We start from the raw sequence: 22,715 nt of genomic DNA on the forward strand, positions 1-22,715 counted from the left end.
GCACCCCCCAAAGATCCACTTCTGTTGGCTGGGGGACCCTGGAAAGAAATAATGTCTTTATTCTATTCATTCAGTGCAAAATTCGCCATAATAAACACAACAACTAAAAACTTCAGCAGTCTCTGGTGCCTCTGTGTAAAAACTGGTATGAAAAAAATACCGTCTATCCTCCGTAATAAAAGAGACGCTTCGGCTGCAGTAAGGGAAGTGTCCGCGGGCAGTCTGCTCCTACTTTGCTGGTCGGGTAACACGTCCATCACACAGACTCGAATTCCTTCTGCCAGGCGCTGTATTTCCCAGCCAGGCTCTTGGCGGAAGGCTTCGTGTGCGCTAAAACCTCCTGGAAGTCAGATGTGTTGACCGTGTCCAGACGGATGACCGGCATGTCCTTATTTCCTGTACACGTGAACACAGGTTAAGTATGACAATACAGGATAGGAAGTACAGCATGCACGCATAATAAACATTATTCAACAAAGTCTTATGTGTGTACCCAAGAACTGTCCAGGTTGTGATCCGGGAGCTTAGAGTTTGTACGTCTGCGTCAAATATTTAACAATTTAGATTTATTTTACGTCTGCTTTTCACAAACCTGCTTTTGATACTTGTAAGCCATGAATTCTGATTATAGCTTCCAGGAAAAAAAATTCAGAGTTAGGACTTACCGGTAACTCTATTTCCATTAGTCTTCCAGAGTCATTATAAGGTGACGGTGATACAAGTACAGGAACACTTCTATGAATTCAAATAAAAATGAATAAAAACAAAAAAATCTTTGAAATATATTGATATACTTTATTCGCCAAAATAAGTGTCCTTTTATAGAAGCCACTATTATCACTTTCAGCTGGTAGTGTGGCCGGCTGTGTCCATTTAGGACACCTCATACACACATCAATCAACTTCCAACCACCCCTGTCTCTCTTAGCAAAGCTACAAACTTGGAAGAGTGATGGTGGGAAAAGACAAACTGGTCCATCAGGTCTATAGCCTGGTAACAGACCTATGGATGAGGAAGTCTGTGGATAGACCTATGTTGGATGATTTCTTAGGGCAGACCTATGTTGGAGGATGTCTGAGGATAGCAGGGCAGGTTAAATCCCCGAAGCCAGGTAGCCAATGCTCCCCTTAAAAATGACAGATGGTGCTTAATATTTGAGGTTTTCTTTAGTTGCTGTCAATGGACTTGGCTCCAAAAAATCCTGCTGGATTGGACAGGCTGGCTCCTGAATTCCATATTAATTTATCCACCCATGGGGGGCAGACCTATGTAGGAGGATGTCTGAGGGCAGACCTATGTAGGAGGATGTCTGAGGGCAGATCTATGTAGGAGGATGAGGACAGACCTATTTAGGAGGATGTCTGAGGGCAGATCTATGTTGGAGGATGTCTAAGGACAGACCTATGTAGGAGGATGTCTGAGGGCAGACCTATGTCGGAGGATGTCTGAGGGCAGACCTATGTCGGAGGATGTCTGAGGGCAGACCTATGTAGGAGGATGTCTGAGGGCAGACCTATGTAGGAGGATGTCTGAGGGCAGACCTATGTTGGAGGATGTCTAAGAACAGATCTATGTCAGAGGATGTCTGAGGGCAGACCTATGTAGGAGGATGAGGACAGACCTATGTGGGAAGATGTCTGAGGGCAGATCTATGTTGGAGGATGTCTAAGGACAGACCTATGTAGGAGGATGACGACAGATCTATGTCGGAGGATGTCTGAGGACAGATCTATGTAGGGGGATGTCTGAGGGCAGACCTATGTCGGAGGATGAGGACAGACCTATGTAGGGGGATGTCTGAGGACAGACCTATGTAGGAGGATGAGGGCAGACCTATGTAGGGGGATGTCTGAGGGTAGATCTATGTCGGAGGATGTCTGAGGGCAGATCTATGTTGGAGGATGTCTAAGGACAGACCTATGTCGGAGGATGTCTGAGGGCAGACCTATGTCGGAGAATGTCTGAGGGCAGACCTATGTCGGGGGATGTCTGAGGGTAGATCTATGTCGGAGGATGTCTGAGGACAGACCTATGTTGGAGGATGTCTGAGGACAGACCTATGTTGGAGGATGTCTGAGGGCAGATCTATGTCGGAGGATGTCTGAGGGTAGATCTATGTCGGGGGATGTCTGAGGGTAGATCTATGTCGCGGGATGTCTGAGGGCAGACCTATGTCGGGGGATGTCTGAGGACAGACCTATGTCGGAGGATGTCTGAGGGCAGATCTATGTCGGAGGATGTCTGAGGGCAGACCAGTATTTACGTGACTACAACATGTAGGCTACATTGATGCGTCTCCTGTCTGGCACCGCTGAGTTTATGCACTGCAGTGGCCGAAGGAGAGGGAGTCATGTAAAGTGAATGTCCTAAAATCTACATCATAAGCCAGCTGAGAATCAAGCCAAATGTTCCTCTGGGAAGACTCGGCTCTGAAACGAACCATTTCAAAAGTGAAATTTACATTTCCATCTTAAAGTGAATGTGTCAGATACCTCAATGCCTTGAAACTAGCAATCGTGCCAAAGTACAGGGTACCTTTCATGATCTCCCTGCATGCCTCTAAAGGTCCTCCAGCTATATAGGAGCCTCTGTGCCTGAGCCAAGCCTTGTTGTGTGCTGGAAATAGGCCCCAAACCCCTCCACCACTGACAAGCTTTCCCATAGGACTTTTATGTATTAGAACCTACCACCTACTCAGGCTGAAGTTGTGGCCCACACAGGACACACAGGGGTGTCACAGGGCTTTCAGCCTTCCAATAGAGGGGCTCCCAAAGAGATGTAAAATGTGATTGGTTAATCAATGCGTGACAGTTCATTCCATCTAACCCTTTACACGATTATAATTTGAGATACAAGAACATGCGTGCTTTCTCAACAGAGGAAAGCAAATGGTTGCAGTTTGGGTGGTTTTGAGTGTTACATTTCCCCCATTTGCTCCTTTTGATCACATACCTGGCTGGTGCTTCTCCAGTGCATCAAATATTTTCCTCACAGGCCTCATAGCCGCCTCCTTACACACCAGTTTAATGTCCGATCCAGAGTAACCATCAGTCTCCTGAGAACACAAAACGGTGTCATGTTGGGTAACGTGTGGCTTAGTTGGCTTTTGCTAGTATCTACACATGGCAGATTACACAACAGCTGATGGGAAATGTCTGATCACAAAAAAGAGGCTGGGGAGGGTAAATTATTAGAGAAAGGGTAATTTCTGTGAACATTTCCTATGTTACAAAGAATATTTGCCTTGTCAACTGTGCCTAAGAAGTACCCTGGGCCTAGGCACTTCTGTGCTGTTGCCTGATAGCTGTATAGCTGCAGTGTCAGATCATCTAAGCCCTTGGTTCTCAACTGGCTGGACATGACCCAAAAGTGGGTCGCGACGCTGTGTTCAGTGGGTCCTCGCATGCCTTCCACTTTTCATGGTGTGAAGGCACCCCTCAGCCTCCCCCTACGCAGCACTGTCATTTCTCATGGCAAGCAGCCATTGAGGTCGGGTGGGATGGGGCCATGGCCGCGAGGGAGCTCCATCCATACATGCATTGCTTACAGCTCCTTCACGTGCCCTGTAGAGGTGCCTGGACTGGAGTGACATCAGATTCTGGCTCCCGGAACATCTACAGGGTGCGTAAGGGAGCTGTACAAGCAATACACATATGGATGGAGCTCCATCACAGCAGCCAAACAGGACCCCAGGCTGAGGAGCCACTCCAGTTCTAGTAAGGAAGGGAGACTGGGTGGATCTTAAAAAAAGAAAGTATGTATGTGTGCAAAGGTGTGTGAGATTGTGTCTGTGGTTGTGTGTGTATGTCAGTGTTTTTGAGGGCCCTGTTCACGCTAGTACAGTGCACAGTCCCGTGCGATTAACGCACTGTACCACGCAAAATTGCACCCACCGTGCATTCTGGTGTGGAAAGTGTGTCGCATTGCCATTCATTTGAATGGCACCCCAAACATACCTCCCACCCACAGTTCAATTGCCCGTACCGTAACGCCATGCGTTCCAGTGCGGTGCAACTTGGGTCATGATCTAATGACCAAGGACAAATGTGGGTCCTGAGGTTGCACTCATCACTGATCTAAGCCACCGGTGCCCATGACTGCTAGTCTCAAAAGATTTAGGCCCCATTCACACCTGACCGTTTTGTAGCGCGTCCTACGCTCGATGAACGCTCTACAAAACGGTCAGAAAAATAAATAGCATTGTAGTCAATGGTATCGTTCCCACCTGTCCGTATTTCCGCCCGTCCCGAACGCGCTACAAAACGGCCCACGCATGAAAAGGTCCCGGAGCGTTTTTTGCTGCGTATTGGTCCGTTTTGTAGGGCGTTTTCCATTTGTATACTGCCGAGTAGCCTTTGGAATCGCGCGACGGTCGCGCGTAAAAAAAAAGCGTGACGGTCGCGCGACAGACGCGCATATTACAATACGCATAGGTGTGAATGGGGCCTTAGGGTGAGACTTGGAGATGTTGCTACTGTGCTGCTCCCCGTTCTTCTTGCTGGAGGCTCTCATATGAGGAAGCAAAGCCCTGCCTCTACCAAGATGGTCACCTCCACACAGAGACACATTGCAGAATAAAACATGAGAAGTCAGTATTGGGGAAGAGATCAGCTGCCGCGGGAGACCACAGGTAACCAAGGTGACTAGTTATTTTCCTGTGAACTTACCATATAAAATATACATATCTGATGATCGGTCCACTTAAAGGATTTATGAAGTATATGGCTACAGAATAGTCTTACCTCCCCCAGGGTGCTGTACTGCAGCTCTGTTCTCAGCTCCACTCCTCCGCTGTTGCTCACGGGAGGCAGCCAGTGACGGATCATGACCTCCCGCGCCTCTTTACTGGGCAGATCTACCAGAATCCTCTTCTCCAGCCGCCTTAGCATAGCATAGTCCAGCTCCCTGGGAACAAACACACACTTTCCTGTTATAGCCTTATTGGTATTATTCTCTACATGAGTGCAGAGGATCTCGACACGCGCGGCACCTCTGGCAGTCGCCGGCCAGCTAAATTAGGACCCCACCTGGAGCTCCTCCCACTGGACCAGCGCTGACTCGCCGCTGCTCTCCCGCACCAAGTTAAGTGAAGAAAAAAAAAAGAAAACATAGCGCAAGCATCGGGGCATTTGTACAAGTACAAGTACTTGTCAAAATGCCCTGTTTTTTCCGCCCTCACCCTGCAGCGCCCTCAGGCGGCCGCCTGACTTGCCTTGCGGTAGCGCCGGGCCTGTTCACATCATAGTAAATTATGTAAAACTGCTCTATTTATAAAGTAGGAAATGTGACTTTAAACAACCATTATAAGGTTACTTATATCCCAAATCAACTCAAACCATTAAAAAAAAGAAAAAGGAAGTGCAAAAGTATGAAAAACTAAAAAAGGTCTTTCTGGCACCATGTACTGGACTTCTTGGCTAACCTACTGGGTGCAACGCTGCCGTTTGACCCGAAGGTGGTGTTACTCAACCTTCCTCCGGAAAACGTGCCTCACATTCAACAACGCTTTCTGGTGCACAGTCTTACGGCGGACAAGCAAACAGTGGCAAAATCCTGGAAGTCCACAGTAATCCCCTTTGCAGAAGTAAAACGTAGACATCACTGGACCTTCATTAATTAATGAATCACTGCCAGACTGGAAGATAAAGTCGCACGTTTTGAACAGACGTGGCACCCATGGCTCCAATATCTCCAGTTGCAATCATTTGACTGCAGCCTACTACCACTTTAACTCTTTGTCTTGACAATGAGCACCATCCACCAGTGCCTGGGACCACACTGAACCTAGTAAGCCTCCTTCTTTCTTTCCTCCCTATCCCCTCCTGCCTTTTTTTTTTTCTTCTCCTCTCCTTTCTACCTAATCGCCCTCCTTGGGCGAGGTCTTTTAAGTTTGTAGTAGTTCTTGTGTTTCCCCATAACGCAAGTGGTGGTTTTGCGTTGCAGCGACCCATTGTAGCGCAGCTCCCTTCTTATAACCCTATAACTTCATTTGGTCCTTCTGCATTCCTGTGAACCCAATCATGGACTCGGTCTATTAAATCAGCGAGACCGCCCCATTAGTGACCCCTCTCGCTGGGTTAGGAAATTAACTTTTATCATCTGAATACTGATGTGTATTTTTATTCTACTACAACAAATAATAATAATTATAATAATAATAATAATTTGTTTCAATAAATATATTATTATTATCATTATTATTAGTATTATTATTTTACGACTATAACAAATAAATAATAATTATTATTCTCTGTTCTTGATAACAAAGAAAAACAAACTTTAACATTTTTAATTGAAACATTACAAAATACAAATAATTATACCATTATTGCACAAAAAAATCCCCTCCCCTGACTTCTGATGCCGGGGCTCTAAATGATGTTGTTACATAAAGATTATGGAGAGATCAGGGAGGTTGAAGTGCAGCTGAGTTCTTATCCCTCCAGTAAAAGAAGAGATATCACATATGTAGACAGATATAAATCAGATTACACGACCCCTCACTTCCACTCACCCCGCGCTCCGCACAGCTTTAAGTACTTTACACTTGGAAGTTAAAGCCGTTCTTACTGGGAGCATAGTAAATAACTTGCCTGCAAAGTCACAGGGAGCTTTGTAAATACCGGCATATGGCAGATCTGAGTTTATTAAAGATTATATTATATTTTTTTACTATGAGGACAAGTAATAGACATTAAAGAGAGGAGGAAGAGCTCACAATTAATCTTTAAATGTTTTAAGCAAAACTAAGACCCTTTCTGTTGATCTGCGCTTAGGGGCTGCGGATATGTAGTCACACAACGCTGTGCGCGCCTCTTACCACGGCAGATTGGAAGCGGCTAAAACAAACACGAGGTCGTCTGATCGAGACAAGCCGTCCATCTGTACCAGTAGCTCGGTCTTCATGCGCAGGCTGCCTTCGTGTTCACCCCTGTGAGAATTAGAGAAAAGGCTTTTTGAAAGACGTCTGCTCATACTGAGAGCAAATATTATGTAACAGTACAACCTGAAACGATTTATTTTTTACGCATATGAACACTACAACTACTGCAGTACGATATAAGGACAGTAACAAATTTTGGTGTTAGCTATAGGCCTATTGATTCGGCTATAACTTTGTCATTGCATTAAATAAGGCAATACATATATATATATATGCTAGGATGCTAGGAATGGGTCCTGGATGGACGGATGGACGGTATATCTCTCCCTTGTTTAGGTGGTGGTCCCGTTAAGGTCACCTTATATTCAGAGCCTCCATCCCTGACTACAGCCAGTTCTGGTAATGAAAGGGTTAAACCACCACCCAGAGGGTGTGTTAAAAAGGAACAGGAAGCCAGTCAGTCTGCCTGTGTGGAGTGTTTGGAACAGGACACATGGCTTTGTGTGTTAAGCTGTGGAATACAGTCTGCCGAGACACTGCTGGGGCACCTGTGTCCATACTGGAACCCTCTGTGAGCAGGCTGGGACTCTGACCCTGAGGCTGGGACTCTAAAGGTGCCCATACACCTTACGATTATCGTACGATTTTCGTATGCGAACGACTTTTCGGCCGATATTCGTATGTGTGCATTGCAGTGTCCGACCGACAGTACTGTACAATCGTACAACTTTTGACGGTCAAGCATGTTTGAAAACTTTGCTAGATCGTACGATTGTCGTAAGGTTGCTGGCGTTTCCGTCCGTCAAAAGTCGTACGATCTACACTGCGCATGCGCGAACGAAAATACGGCAAATCAATTACCGCATTTCGTCCAGAGGCTTTTCGTTAATTACGGCTAAATTAATCTTGCGATCATCGGGGCAGGATGGGGCTGTCGTACGAAAATCATACGACTATTCGATCATCGGACGAAAAGTTTCGTCTGATAATCGTAAGGTGTATGGGCACCTTTACCCTGAGGTGGGACTTAGTATACCGGCGCTGAGCCGAATCTTGTATTTGCTGAATATAAGCCATTTACTTTCACTGTTTGTGGAAAAGAATAAAAGTTTATTTTCTGATACGGCTGGCTACGGGTCATATCCGCCCTGAATATTACAATATACACACAAACACACATATATTAATTGATTGATGATTACTTAAAGTGACATTACACCCTCAGATTTTTTAACATAAACCAATACTGTAATGTGCGCCTTACTGTAATCCATGGTAGTTTCCCTTCTCTTTGCTGCTCTTCCCTTTAAATCTGTATCTGTTCTCATGCTGGGCAGAACTTCTGTTTTGCAGCAGACTGCCTTGTCTCTGGAATGGATACATGGTGTCTGTGTGTAGGTTCACAACCTGAGCCAGCACTACAGGAAGAGGCACTCAGCTGCAAAAGGAAGTTCTCCCCCAACATGGGAAGACATGAGGATTTAAAAGGAAGAGCAGCAAAGAAAAGGGAAACAACCATGGATTACAGTAAGGCGCACATTACAGTATTGGTTTATGTTAAAAAATCTGAGGGTTTAATGTCACTTTAATTGATGTCAATAACATTAACCCAGATTTTTTTTTTTTTTATGAGCCTCCCCCCTTCACTTTTATTATCCGTTGATCCTGCCAGTAGATCCCTTTTTTTCCCAGTTCATGTAACAGACCAAGCTGTCTAGCAACATTTTCAGTGTCAGGGGTTGGAACAAACCATACAGTTGTAATCAGAATTATTCCACCCCCACTGCAAGTCTGGTTTCATGCCAAAATGTACAATCTTTCAGCTGTTTGCAATGAACAAATCATGCAAAAGCAATTTAAATAAGTCAACACCATGAATGTTTCAAGTGGTTTCCCCAGAAGTGAAAATGCAACTTTCAGGCCTCATTCACACGAGAAAAAGCCGGAACGTACAGCTCCGTGCTGCGTGCACAGCCGTATCGGGCAGTTCCCAGGAAGGACAGGTGCTGCCTGTGATTAGTATGCAGGTCCCGTCCTTCTCTATGGGAGTACGCGGCCGTACGCCCCCCTACGCTCACCCCAAGTGCAGGTCCGTGTGGGTGCGGGTGTCCCGGCTCGGATGCAGACAGGATCCATTCTGTCAGCGTACGAGTACGGACACCTGCACGGACGTGCAAGGCGGGTGAGCGTAGGGCGGCGTACGGCCGCGTACTCCCATAGAGGAGGACAGGGGCTGTGTACTAATCACGCGCAGCATCTGTGCTTCCTGGGAGCTGCCCGATACGGCCGTGCACGCAGCACGGAGCTGTACGCGCCGCCCTTTTCTCGTGTGAATGAGGCCTTAATGACTGCAGTCAACACAACTAATGTTTCCCCAAATTCAACTGAAAATGCAACTTTTAATGACTTCTGCAGTCTCTGAATTATTCAACCCCTTCATGGCAAGCATCTTATGTACTTAGTAGAGCACCCGTTTGCTGTTATGATTTGCTGCAAAGATGCATTGCCAGACATCAGCTTCTGACAGCGTTCCTGAGGAATTTCAGCCTATTCCTCATGAGAAATGGCCTCCAGTTCACTAATATTCATGCTGTGTGCTGCAACCACCTTCTTCAAATCCCACCATTTTCTATGGGGTTGAAGTCAGGTGACTCTGATGGCCACTGTAGAATCTTTCAGGACTCCTGCAGCCAAGCCTTGGTGGAATTTGAGAATATTAGTGAACTGGAGGCCATTGGTCATGAGGAATGGGCTTGGTTGCAGAAAAAGTCCTGGAAGATTCTACAGTGGCCATCACAGTCACCTGACTTAAACCCCATAGAAAATCTGTGGTGGGATTTGAAGAAGGTGGTTGCAGCACGAATATTAGTGAACTGGAGGCCATTTCTCATGAGGAATAGGCTAAGATTCCTCAGGAACGCTGCCAGAAGCTGATGTCTGGCTATGCATCTTGTTTGCAGCAAGTCATAACAGCTAAAGGGAGCGCTACAAAGTACTAAAGATGCTTGCCATGAAAGGGTTGAATAATTCTGAGTCTGCAGAAGTCATTAAAAGTTGCATTTTCAGTTGAATTCGGGGAAACATTCGTGGTTTTGACCTATTTCAATTGCTTTTGTTTGATTTTTTTCATTGCAAACAGCTGAGAGTCTGTAAATGTTGCCAATAAAACTGATTGGCAATGGGAGTTGAATAATTTTGCTTACAATTGTATAACACTATCTTGTTGGGTTTCAAGCCCAACTCCATAGAAGTCATGGTTTCCATACACTGCAATGATGATGGCCAGCAAGCCTGAAACAGCTGTATGCAGCCTGGAATAAATGGCTCTATAATATTAGGTTATATTTGTACTATACACCAGCGGTTCTGGCCAATTGTATGCACTCCAATTATCTGCATGGCTCCACCCACTGTCCGGAAATAAGGAATAATCCTCTTAATTTTGGGATATGTGATGGAATGAGACATATGAATACCTTCTGTTCCAAGAAGGCTTGACTGTGCAACAAACCGATTGGGTTGGAAGGCTTTTTTGATTCCTTTAGTCCTTTCTCACCATAAACTGTACACATATAAGAAGTCTACTCACCCCGGTCCTGTCCCTCTCCGACTCATCACAGACTCCAGCTCATCCAGGAAAATGGTGGAGGGGGCATGGTAGCGGGCAAGTTCAAATAAAACCTGTGTAAGTAAAATCATTAGGTTTAAAAAAAAACGTGCAATGTCTGAACAATGTTATATCATCACTGCTTGCTGGAAGCAATGCATGATGGGAGATGTAGTCTTGAGAAATGGAGATTGCATCACATCAAGCAGCAGGGAAGGAGACGCAAAGCACACTGGGAATCCAGAAGGTTGATGGAAGTGATGGGCAGATGGGAAGGCGGCGCTCACTACATAAAAGGGATGTTTTCATGTAAGCTTTGATTGTATTATCAGAAACAACTCCAGTATGTATTCCTATTACAATGCTGATGGTATAACAGGAGAGGATGTGCTGGGACTTTACAACTTCTTTAAGGGCTAGTTCACACCAGCCTCAGTGCAATGTTTTGGGAAGGGAGGGAGCCTGGCGGTGCATTGAACTCAATGGCACTGGAGCCATACCCTCTGGCCGCAGTGTTATCAGCCGTACGGAAACGCATGGCACATCAATGCCTGTGTTCTGGTCCGGTGCGGGCGGTCAGAAAAAAATGCTGCATGCCCTATTTTTTCCGACTGCACTGGTGTGAACTAGCCCTTAATGTGAAAACAAATGCCCACAAATAGGGTTTTCTTCACAGTAGCAATTTTCTACTTATGGCTCGCCCCCCCCCCCAATAAAAGCGACTACAACAATCGTGTGATAAACATACATTCTTACTGCAGGCCTACATGAAGTTCAAATAATACAGATTTACTCGCCTTATCCTCAGTCACGCTGGGCTGCTAGGCTGCTTCCCTGCAGCCTCTTCTCCCTCGCAGCCTCCTCAGCAGTCCAAGGACACGTCCAATGCAGGTTCATTGACTTGCATTACATATGAGGACGCCGAGGGACATATGACAGCTGGAGTGGAAGAGAAGTGAGTGCTGACCGAGGATCAGGTGAGTATATCAGCTTTATTTGACCCCCCCTAGACAAAACGAGCACTTAACCCTTGCAGTGCGGGGGGAGCCCCACTGCAAGGGTTAGTTTCTTTAAATTCCTGGAGTTCTTCTTTAACGACAGAAGGTGAAACAACCCTGAACCCAGTTGTGCAACTTTGACACGCGTTAGTAAAACTGTACATATCTTTGCGACTGCTTGGTGTATCCGGGTGAATTGTAACTTGTTTCTTTTTGGGGGCCCTGATTCAACTATTTCATCTTTATGTTATTGTTTTACACAGATTATTTTTGACATTTTTTTTATTAGCAAGTTGAATAAGATACAATGTACCTCTTTCTCCTCATAAAAACTGTGTAGGGTTCTACAGCTAATGATCGCTTTGACAGCCAATCACAAGCTATCTCAGTGATCATGTGACTGGGCTCCCGAGACCCAAAGCTGTAGGCGACAGCTCAGGCTCTGTGCTCTGGAGTCATGCACAAACACATGTACGCATACAAGGGACCCTGCAGAAGAAGGCCCACTTCCATGAGGCCACATATATGTGTGCACTGGTGACCGTTCACTGACTCACTACCTCTGCTGGCAGTCTGTTCCAAGCATTCACTACTATTTTGGAGAAATAATACTTTCTAAGGCAGAGGTGGGCAGCTCCGGCCCTCCAGCTGTGCTTTAACAGCAAATCCCAACATGTCCCTGCCTCTGGGAGTCATGCCTGTAACTGTCAGTCTTGCAATGCCTCATGGGACTTGTAGTTCCACAACAGCTGGAAGGCCGGAGTTGCCCACCCCTGGCCTTAAGTTAGTTTTGAACTTTCCTCCTGCTAGTTTGAGGTCCCCATGTTCATGATCTTAGCCTCATATTGAATACACTGCCCTCCTGAGCCTTATTTACACCCTCCATGGTGTAAAGGTTTCATTCATGTCCCCCCTTTCCATGGAGGTTGTACATATTAGGTTCCTGAAATCTGTCGGTGAGATGTGCGGCTTTAGATACAGTTTAAAGAAGAACTCTGGGCAGGGGAAATCTTAACCCTTGCAGTGGGGCTGCCCCTGCACTGGGGTGGGCAACTCCAACCCTCCAGCTGTGCTTTAACAACAAACTTTGGGAGTCCTGCCTGTAACTGTCAGTCTTGCAATGCCTCATGGGACTTGTAGTTCCACAACAGCTGGAGGGCCGGAGTTGCCCAATCCTGGGTTCATTGCTCGTTTCTGTCTAGAGTCTAAAATAGCAAAGACATTTACACCTCGTCCTTGCTGCTAGACCGGTCCATGCAGCTTCTCTCCCCCTCCACTCAAGAGTGGTCCCATGAGTTATCACGTCCAATATAGTGTAAAGGGTGTGAGGACACCAAGGGATATTCCATCGCCAGAGCAGAAGGGAAGACAGACTGCAGGGGCCGGTCTAGCAGCCACCCGAGGTACAGGTGAGTATTTCTTTGCTCTTCAAATTGTTTTATTACTGAAAGCTGTAAAATTACATAAAAAGCAACGGGGGGGGGGGCGGGGGGGGGGGGGGACACACGAGGTCAATAAACGAAACATTTTTGGTTAACACTTCAGTGGTGGGTGTCACAAAGTTGACCAAACTCTTTTCGACTGAGCTGGTTCTTACCCGTACAAGCTTCTCCGAGTCTCCCCTCCACTTGCTGACGATGGTAGAGGCGGAGATGTTAAAAAACGTCGTGTTGCATTCTGTGGCCACAGCTTTGGCGAGTAAGGTCTTCCCGGTACCTAGAACACAACTACCCACATCAGTCTCTCCCTCCCAGGAACTGAATACAACTGGTGACATCAGTCTCCCCCTCCCAGGAACTGAATACAACTACCGACATCAGTCTCTCCCTCCTAAGAACTGAACACAACTACTGACATCAGTCTCTCCCTCCCAGGAACTGAATACAACTGGTGACATCAGTCTCCCCCTCCCAGGAACTGAATACAACTACCGACATCAGTCTCTCCCTCCTAAGAACTGAACACAACTACTGACATCAGTCTCTCCCTCCCAGGAACTGAATACAACTGGTGACATCAGTCTCCCCCTCCCAGGAACTGAATACAACTACCGACATCAGTCTCTCCCTCCTAAGAACTGAACACAACTACTGACATCAGTCTCTCCCTCCCAGGAACTGAATACAACTGGTGACATCAGTCTCCCCCTCCCAGGAACTGAATACAACTACCGACATCAGTCTCTCCCTCCTAAGAACTGAACACAACTACTGACATCAGTCTCTCCCTCCCAGGAACTGAATACAACTGGTGACATCAGTCTCCCCCTCCCAGGAACTGAATACAACTACCGACATCAGTCTCTCCCTCCTAAGAACTGAACACAACTACTGACATCAGTCTCTCCCTCCCAGGAACTGAATACAACTGGTGACATCAGTCTCCCCCTCCCAGGAACTGAATACAACTACCGACATCAGTCTCTCCCTCCTAAGAACTGAACACAACTACTGACATCAGTCTCTCCCTCCCAGGAACTGAATACAACTGGTGACATCAGTCTCCCCCTCCCAGGAACTGAATACAACTACCGACATCAGTCTCTCCCTCCTAAGAACTGAACACAACTACTGACATCAGTCTCTCCCTCCCAGGAACTGAATACAACTGGTGACATCAGTCTCCCCCTCCCAGGAACTGAATACAACTACCGACATCAGTCTCTCCCTCCTAAGAACTGAACACAACTACTGACATCAGTCTCTCCCTCCCAGGAACTGAATACAACTGGTGACATCAGTCTCCCCCTCCCAGGAACTGAATACAACTACCGACATCAGTCTCTCCCTCCTAAGAACTGAACACAACTACTGACATCAGTCTCTCCCTCCCAGGAACTGAATACAACTGGTGACATCAGTCTCCCCCTCCCAGGAACTGAATACAACTACCGACATCAGTCTCTCCCTCCTAAGAACTGAACACAACTACTGACATCAGTCTCTCCCTCCCAGGAACTGAATACAACTGGTGACATCAGTCTCCCCCTCCCAGGAACTGAATACAACTACCGACATCAGTCTCTCCCTCCTAAGAACTGAACACAACTACTGACATCAGTCTCTCCCTCCCAGGAACTGAATACAACTGGTGACATCAGTCTCCCCCTCCCAGGAACTGAATACAACTACCGACATCAGTCTCTCCCTCCTAAGAACTGAACACAACTACTGACATCAGTCTCTCCCTCCCAGGAACTGAATACAACTGGTGACATCAGTCTCCCCCTCCCAGGAACTGAATACAACTACCGACATCAGTCTCTCCCTCCTAAGAACTGAACACAACTACTGACATCAGTCTCTCCCTCCCAGGAACTGAATACAACTGGTGACATCAGTCTCCCCCTCCCAGGAACTGAATACAACTACCGACATCAGTCTCTCCCTCCTAAGAACTGAACACAACTACTGACATCAGTCTCTCCCTCCCAGGAACTGAATACAACTGGTGACATCAGTCTCCCCCTCCCAGGAACTGAATACAACTACCGACATCAGTCTCTCCCTCCTAAGAACTGAACACAACTACTGACATCAGTCTCTCCCTCCCAGGAACTGAATACAACTGGTGACATCAGTCTCCCCCTCCCAGGAACTGAATACAACTACCGACATCAGTCTCTCCCTCCTAAGAACTGAACACAACTACTGACATCAGTCTCTCCCTCCCAGGAACTGAATACAACTGGTGACATCAGTCTCCCCCTCCCAGGAACTGAATACAACTACCGACATCAGTCTCTCCCTCCTAAGAACTGAACACAACTACTGACATCAGTCTCTCCCTCCCAGGAACTGAATACAACTGGTGACATCAGTCTCCCCCTCCCAGGAACTGAATACAACTACCGACATCAGTCTCTCCCTCCTAAGAACTGAACACAACTACTGACATCAGTCTCTCCCTCCCAGGAACTGAATACAACTGGTGACATCAGTCTCCCCCTCCCAGGAACTGAATACAACTACCGACATCAGTCTCTCCCTCCTAAGAACTGAACACAACTACTGACATCAGTCTCTCCCTCCCAGGAACTGAATACAACTGGTGACATCAGTCTCCCCCTCCCAGGAACTGAATACAACTACCGACATCAGTCTCTCCCTCCTAAGAACTGAACACAACTACTGACATCAGTCTCTCCCTCCCAGGAACTGAATACAACTGGTGACATCAGTCTCCCCCTCCCAGGAACTGAATACAACTACCGACATCAGTCTCTCCCTCCCAGGAACTGAACACAACTACTGACATCAGTCTCCCCCTCCCAAGAACTGAACACAACTACTGACATCAGTCTCTCCCTCGGAATAATTAAACAATGTAAAGTCCTTGAACAGACCCGGTCACCAGCGGGCATTTGAGTTTCTATGGATGGATGAATCTCTTGAATACTGACAATAGTGCAGCCTTACCACTCCGGGATTAGCTGACTGATTATTTACTTGTATTCTCTCCCTGCCAGAGCCAAAGTGTCAGGCTGAGTTTCAACTCTCAAGCTGGGAATACACGCACATTTATTTTTCGTTCCGCCTCGCATGCTGAACAAAAACAAAAAAATGACAAGCATGGATGAACGAATCTCCTGCTGTGTATATTGTATTCTCACAGCGGCGCCAGCAAGGGACAGGTCAGCCTCCATGGAGGCCTTACAGCCTGACACAGATGTGACATAGCTACTGTGACAGGGAGAAAATACAATAACAGCACACAGCAACCCTGCAAGGTAAGGCTGCACAATTTTAACAACTTAAGGAGCTTCACATTTGTACAAATGCCCATTACTAACTGGTTGTCTTTAACATCACTATACGCATGTGTGCATTCAGCAGGGCCAGTCTGGGAGGAAGTGAATTAAAATGTATATCTTTGGAGAATTAAAAAAAAAAACAACTTATATAGTACAGCTCTGCAGTATATGCACAGTTCCCTATGTCTCTTTAGAAATGCTGCATATACTTGTTGATCTGCCAGAAATCCATTGTGCTCCTAACTTCCTGGCTCTGCTGCCCTGAAATCCTAAGCAGTGTTATCAGCCCTGTCTAAGTTCCTCCTACAGAACACCTACTTATACCATGGAGATGAGTGGCAGGCGTTCTGTAGTCCAGCCAGGGAGAGGTGGGCAGGGCTGACAGCAGTCACATGTTTGGCAATTCAAGTTGCCAGGTTTCATTCACAGAAAAATATACATGATCGGCCTATCTATACTTCTTCCTTATGATTGTGTTAAAGCGCCGTGCCCCTGCACCTATCCAACCAGAGTCCATGAACCCATCGCACTCCTGACCGCTTATCCCATATGAATTGGATGGGTGCAGTGGTGGTCAAAGGATAGCAACTGTCATGTACACAGATAGAAGTAGAGACAACGACACTCCAGATGCAGATCTAATGCGTCTATTGATTGATGTAAATGCAGCATATCACACTGGTGCAACGTTTCGGGGTCTCGCAGGATCCCCTTCCTCAGGCAGAACATGTTCTGACCGAGGAGAGACCCCTGTGAGACCCCGAAACATTGCACCAGTGTGATATGCTGCATTTACGTCAATAAATAGATGCATTTGATCTGCATCTGGAGTGTGGTTGTCTCTACTTCTATCTGCACCTATGCAGGCATGTCCATGGTAGCTTTATAATAAGGAATTAGTCAAATATCCCAGGATGGCTGAGAAATCTCATCACTGACTTCTATCAGAAGGCTCAGCCCTAAATATTGCACCTACAGCGGAAACATCCCCTCTACGTACAGCTAATCTTCAAATGTAAAGCGCTTTATATTTACCTGGAGGCCCATACAGCAAAAGCCCCTTCCATGGTGACAAGATTCCAGTGAATAGCTGTGGGTACTGCAAACAAAGATAATGAATATAAATCAATATATTATTCAATTCTAAATTAGGAAACTGTAAAAGGACAACTCCAGCCATACAGCTTCATACATAACTGAGGGCCATAGGCCTCTTTCACACGGGCTTTCCGATCAGGTCCACCTGTCAGTTTTTCAGGCGGACCTGATCAGAAGCCCGATGTTGGTCTATGGGCAGTCGCATCTAAATGAACGGCCATCTGTTTACATATGGTTACCCCCAATTCCAGCCAGGTCTGGAAAAACAAACACATCTGAGATCCGTTTCGCCGGACCTGATCGTACTGGATCAGGAATGACCGGATGTTAATGGATGCCCGTCCGTTTAAATCCGGCTGCCCATAGACTAACATGGGTCCAGTAATGTCAGTTTTTTCTTCCATTGCACAATGGAGGAAAAAAAAAAAAAAAACTGTATGGACATGGATGCTATGATACATTCCCCGATACCGGCACTTGCGATCAGAGGAAGAGTACCTCTGACCGGCAGTGCCGTAAGGGAACATGGAGCCAGCTTCCCGTGAGATCAGGAAGCTGGCCAGCGAGTAATGAGCTCTCGGCTTCCTAATTAGCCAGGAAGCCGGTTCCATGCTGATTGGCCAATCAGGAAGCCGGGAGGTGGGTCATTACTCGCCACCCAGCTTTCTGATTGGCCAGGAAGCCGGCTCGATGCTGATTGGCTGGAAAGCCGTTTTACCGGCCAAGCAAAATCAAGCCAGCCAGACAACATGGAGCCAGCTTCTCGGGCAATCAGATTGCCCGGGAAGCCAGCTCCATGCCAGCGGAAGCAACGTTATCGGTACTCGGTATCGACAAACACCGAAAGCAAAATATCGGTACTCGATACCGAAAAAAACGGTATCAGTGCATCCCTACTCAAAAGGATTGTTAAGTAATGTGTATACTCCTGTAATCCTCCCATTCTGCTGAGTTATATGGCCATGTGTAATAAAGAGGGAAATAACATCTTTCAGACCCTGAAACTCTTCTGACTTTGTGCCACTGCCCCGCCTCCTCCCTGCACTTTGGTGGGGAATGGGTAACAAATTAGTAAAACTGATTGAGCAACAAAATGACTGATTTTAGCTTCAGCAAAATTTAATTGAAACGCTCAACTTCACTGACTGAGCTGCTTAGGATAAATTTGCGTGAAAAAAATGAACAATTTCTTTATTTCACGGGTGTGAGCTTTAATTTTGGGAGGTATATTGAAGTTTATTTAATTTAGTGTTCTTTGCATTTGTGTTTATTTCCTTTGTTGTGCATTTAAACATTTATTGATGTAGTCACAGTCAAACAAAAGCATCCAGCCGCACACTGATGACGTCGCTGGTAGTAAGAGCTTTATTCAGAGTCGACAAAGTCGACATGAGGTCCCGTCAAATGGTCCACCCCCCATGTCATGGCATATGCCGAGTCTAAATAAAGTTCTTACTACCAGTGACATCATCGGCGTGCGGCCGGATTGTTTCGTTTGACTGTGGGAGCGGAGGCGCGTTCTGAAGGAAAGCACCCGGGCAGACCTCCACTTACAGCTGTGAGGCCGTTTTTAGGCACAGGAAGAGGTCCAGGATTGTGGAAGAACTTCGGGGAAAAACAATCTTAACCCTTGCAGTGGGGCTACCCCCTCCCCCCCCACTGCAAGGGTTAAGTGCTCATTATTCTAGGTTAAAAAAAAAAAGTTATATTCACTCGAACCTCGGATCCGGACAGATGTCGCAGCGCTCCCTCCAGCTCTCTCCTTCTCCGCTTCAGTGATGGTATGCCTCTCGGCGTCGTCACGTCCTATACACTGTGTATAGAACAGGACAACTCGAGGATCCTTAGACCCCTGCAGCGGAGGGGGAGTGAGGCAGAAGGGGCCGGTCTAACAGCTGGCTCTTTTTTTTAACCTAGCTACATACTGGCACTTAACCCTTGCAGGGGGTAGTCCCATGTTATTTTTCCCCTGAAGTTCTGCTCTAAAAGATGCCATTTAAAGCCCACTGGACCATACAAACTGCCCCAAACTACCTGAATTACCTTCTTTATTGATTTCACTGGTTTCAGAACTGATCAGCTTCATCATAAAACAACACCCTGATATGATTGGTATTGAGGCCAAACCAAACTCACTCGTATAGGGTAGACCACGGCCTCTTTCACGAGTCGCTTCGCTGCGTCCAGCCCGATGATGTCATCCCACCTTACGTTTGGGTTCTGTAAATAAATATCCTGTAAAAAGAGCAAAATTCCAATTACTAACTATAGAATGTGTCCAGGGGGCATAAACTTCAGTCTGTGTCGAGCGGTCAAAACGTAAAATGGTCATACAGTATATTGCAGCTTACCGGTCCTTAGATGTGATGGCTGCATTCATTTTTTAGGAACACACTTCCTGTCCAAGGGTGACAACGTTCACTAACTGTATGCTATCTATGGAGGAGTGATCTAGGATAGCACTACAGGACAACTTCCCCTCCTCTCTTCTTTATAAGCCCTCATTCATCTTTTATTTATAAAACTTAAATGCCACAGAGGTGCTTCAGAGTGCACTACGGTAGGAAGTCCAACTATTTTTAATCACACTGAAAGAAGTGCATGTCCCTCTTTTTTAAATTCACACCACATCGCATGGTAATAAGTTACCATGTGATGTGGTGCGATGGAACGCATATGCGATGGGTAGGTGCATTGGGGTGCCATTAAGATATAACATTTCTTTGATTCATTGTGCACTCTAAAGCGTATACTTCTAAAGCGTATGTGCCAACTGAAATCATTAGAACAGGACAAACGGACACAATTCCTCAGGCTATACACCGATCAGCCATAACATTATGCATTATGGGAAGAAGACAAGCCGGCGGAGGCAGTGTGATACTTTGGGCAATGTTCTGCTGGGAATCCTTGGGTCCTGCCATTCATGTGGATGTTACTATGACACGTACCACTGACCTAAACATTGTTACTGACCAAGTACACCCCTTCATGGAAATTGTATTCCTTGATGGCAGTGGCCTCTTTCAGCAGGATAATGCGCCCTGGTGCACCACAAAAATGGTTCAAGAATGGTTTGAGGAACACAACAATGAGTTTGAGGTGATGACTTGGCCTCCAAATTCCCAAGATCTCACTCCAATCGGTAATCTGTGGGATGTGCTGGAAAAACAAGTCCGATCCATGGAGGTCCCACCTCACAACTTACAGGACTTAAAGGATCTGCTACTGACGGCTTGGTGCCAGATACCACAGCACACCTTCAGGGGTCTAGTGGAGTCCATTCCGCGACGGGTCAGGAAAAGGTGAAACCAGCAAAGAGTCACTCGCACTACAATGTAAGATCCAGTCAATCTATTTATTGACTAAATGGTGCAGCATTTCCATGCAACGTTTCGGAACCAAGAGGTCCCTTCATCAGGCAAACAGAAAGTATAATGTTATGTCCAATCGGTGTATTTATGATATCCTCAGGATAAGATATGGTACCATACAACCTCACCCTGCTGATCACTGCTGCCAGTTCCCTCATCTCGCTGTTGGCCCCGATAAATGCACTGACCGGTTTGAGTAAACGTTCCTGGGGGAGAACAAAGGAAAAGGGAATTAACTGACGCAATTATATACCAGAAAATGAATACGTTCACCAACTTTACACGCTGTGTGAATAAATTCATGATGTACGTTCCAAAGAGGTTCCCACCGCACTCCTTACTGGTATGTCCCTTTTAAAGTGGGTGCTGCAGTGACACTGGATGGTGCCACTTCGAATCCAAGTAGTAAAGTTCATTAAAATTCATGATATGTCACAATAAACAGCAATAGTGTGATTTTTTTTTTTTAAAGCTGTAACAATCTAAAAAGTCACAAGGGTGGAGGCTGTTGCAGGGGCTGAGCTGTGTCAGACATTTGTGATTATAGCCAAGAACTGCACCGACATGAGAAGCCCATCAGGAGCTACAGACAGGGGAAGGGGTAGGTGCTGTTGACTCAATATTGTGGAATATTCAGAACATTGTTGGGATTTTCCTTGACTTTGGCTCAGCTTTGCCCTGCCAGTCAAGAACAGGCATTAGCAGCAGACTTTAGGTCGAAGGAGCACATTAGTAAATACACTCTTGCGACCGAAAAGAGAAGTATTGCATAAAAAAAAGTTTGGCTCTAACTCTATTCTAATTTAACCATCTGATGGGAGAAATACGCGGCAGATCACTATGAAGGCAAAAGCCATCTTTGTGCCTGCTGCCTATAGCCACAGGCCTACAATGTCTAATGGTGCACCTGGCCCCCGGGTAAGTGCTTGCAATGTGGGAAAAATTATAACAACCAGAACAAAACCAGCAAAGATACCGGAAGAAGATACAAACTCCAAGTAGGTGGGGATGGAGCTATTTTGCCTCCATGATGATGCCCAGAGATAACAGGGTACCTTACATACTGTACAATGGGGGGGGGGGAGTAACTATTTGCTGGGGTAACATGGACTGTCCGCTTTAGTTCTTCTTTGGGCACTTTGGACCTCCATGATGATGCCCAGAGATAACAGGGTACCTTACATACTGTACAATGGGGGGGGGGGAGTAACTATTTGCTGGGGTAACATGGACTGTCCGCTTTAGTTCTTCTTTGGGCACTTTGGACCTCCATGATGATGCCCAGAGATAACAGGGTACCTTACATACTGTACAATGGGGGGGGGGGAGTAACTATTTGCTGGGGTAACATGGACTGTCCGCTTTAGTTCTTCTTTGGGCACTTTGGACCTCCATGATGATGCCCAGAGATAACAGGGTACCTTACATACTGTACAATGGGGGGGGGGGAGTAACTATTTGCTGGGGTAACATGGACTGTCCGCTTTAGTTCTTCTTTGGGCACTTTGGACCTCCATGATGATGCCCAGAGATAACAGGGTTCTGCACTACTCATACTGTACAATGGAGGGGAGTCTGTTGCTGCTTGCTGGGGTGTCTGATCTAGTTCTTGTTCTGGGGGGACTTTGAACCGCTACAAATGGTAGAACTCACCGCAGGGTCCGGATTGCTGTTTAAGCTGTTCATAGCAATTTCATTTGACGCCCCTTTAATCGCATCTTGTATCATGCCACGAAAATCAATAATCTGTCCCTGTTGTATTGAATGGGAGAAACATGACAGTCAATAGTAAGTTAATGATACAATAACTGGTGTAAAGAGACAATGCCACTGTGTTCAATCAGGGCAGAGTGACAGTACCCCTGACAGACTGACACCCTCCCAGAAAGGTAAACTTGTTGACCTGTGTTTACTCCTGCCAATCAGAATCCTTCTGTAATACAGTGGGCATTTTGGTGGGGGAGCACATGACCTCCCCAGTGTGACAGCGCTCAGGGCTGG

The 22,715-nt window shown here is 46.3% G+C and overlaps 1 protein-coding gene across 1 annotated transcript in view; it reads right to left on the bottom strand.

Annotated features, from left to right (window-relative positions):
* Positions 1-200: 200 nt before the first annotated feature.
* The window catches only part of KATNAL2 (katanin catalytic subunit A1 like 2), a 39,012-nt gene continuing 16,497 nt past the window's right edge, over positions 201-22,715 (bottom strand). Inside the window, exons 7-16 of the mRNA XM_018561013.1 lie at positions 22,368-22,466; positions 20,843-20,920; positions 19,477-19,575; positions 17,278-17,341; positions 13,087-13,205; positions 10,474-10,565; positions 6,822-6,932; positions 4,744-4,906; positions 2,954-3,056; positions 201-396 (exon numbers count right to left, since the gene is read on the bottom strand). Of these exons, the coding sequence (XP_018416515.1) occupies positions 257-396; positions 2,954-3,056; positions 4,744-4,906; positions 6,822-6,932; positions 10,474-10,565; positions 13,087-13,205; positions 17,278-17,341; positions 19,477-19,575; positions 20,843-20,920; positions 22,368-22,466 (1,068 nt within the window). The 3' untranslated portion in view covers positions 201-256. The remainder of the gene's footprint in view (positions 397-2,953; positions 3,057-4,743; positions 4,907-6,821; positions 6,933-10,473; positions 10,566-13,086; positions 13,206-17,277; positions 17,342-19,476; positions 19,576-20,842; positions 20,921-22,367; positions 22,467-22,715) is intronic.

This window comes from Nanorana parkeri, unplaced genomic scaffold (genome assembly GCF_000935625.1).
Source record: "Nanorana parkeri isolate BGI_ZX_2015 unplaced genomic scaffold, ASM93562v1 scaffold492, whole genome shotgun sequence".
NCBI lineage: Eukaryota > Metazoa > Chordata > Amphibia > Anura > Dicroglossidae > Nanorana > Nanorana parkeri.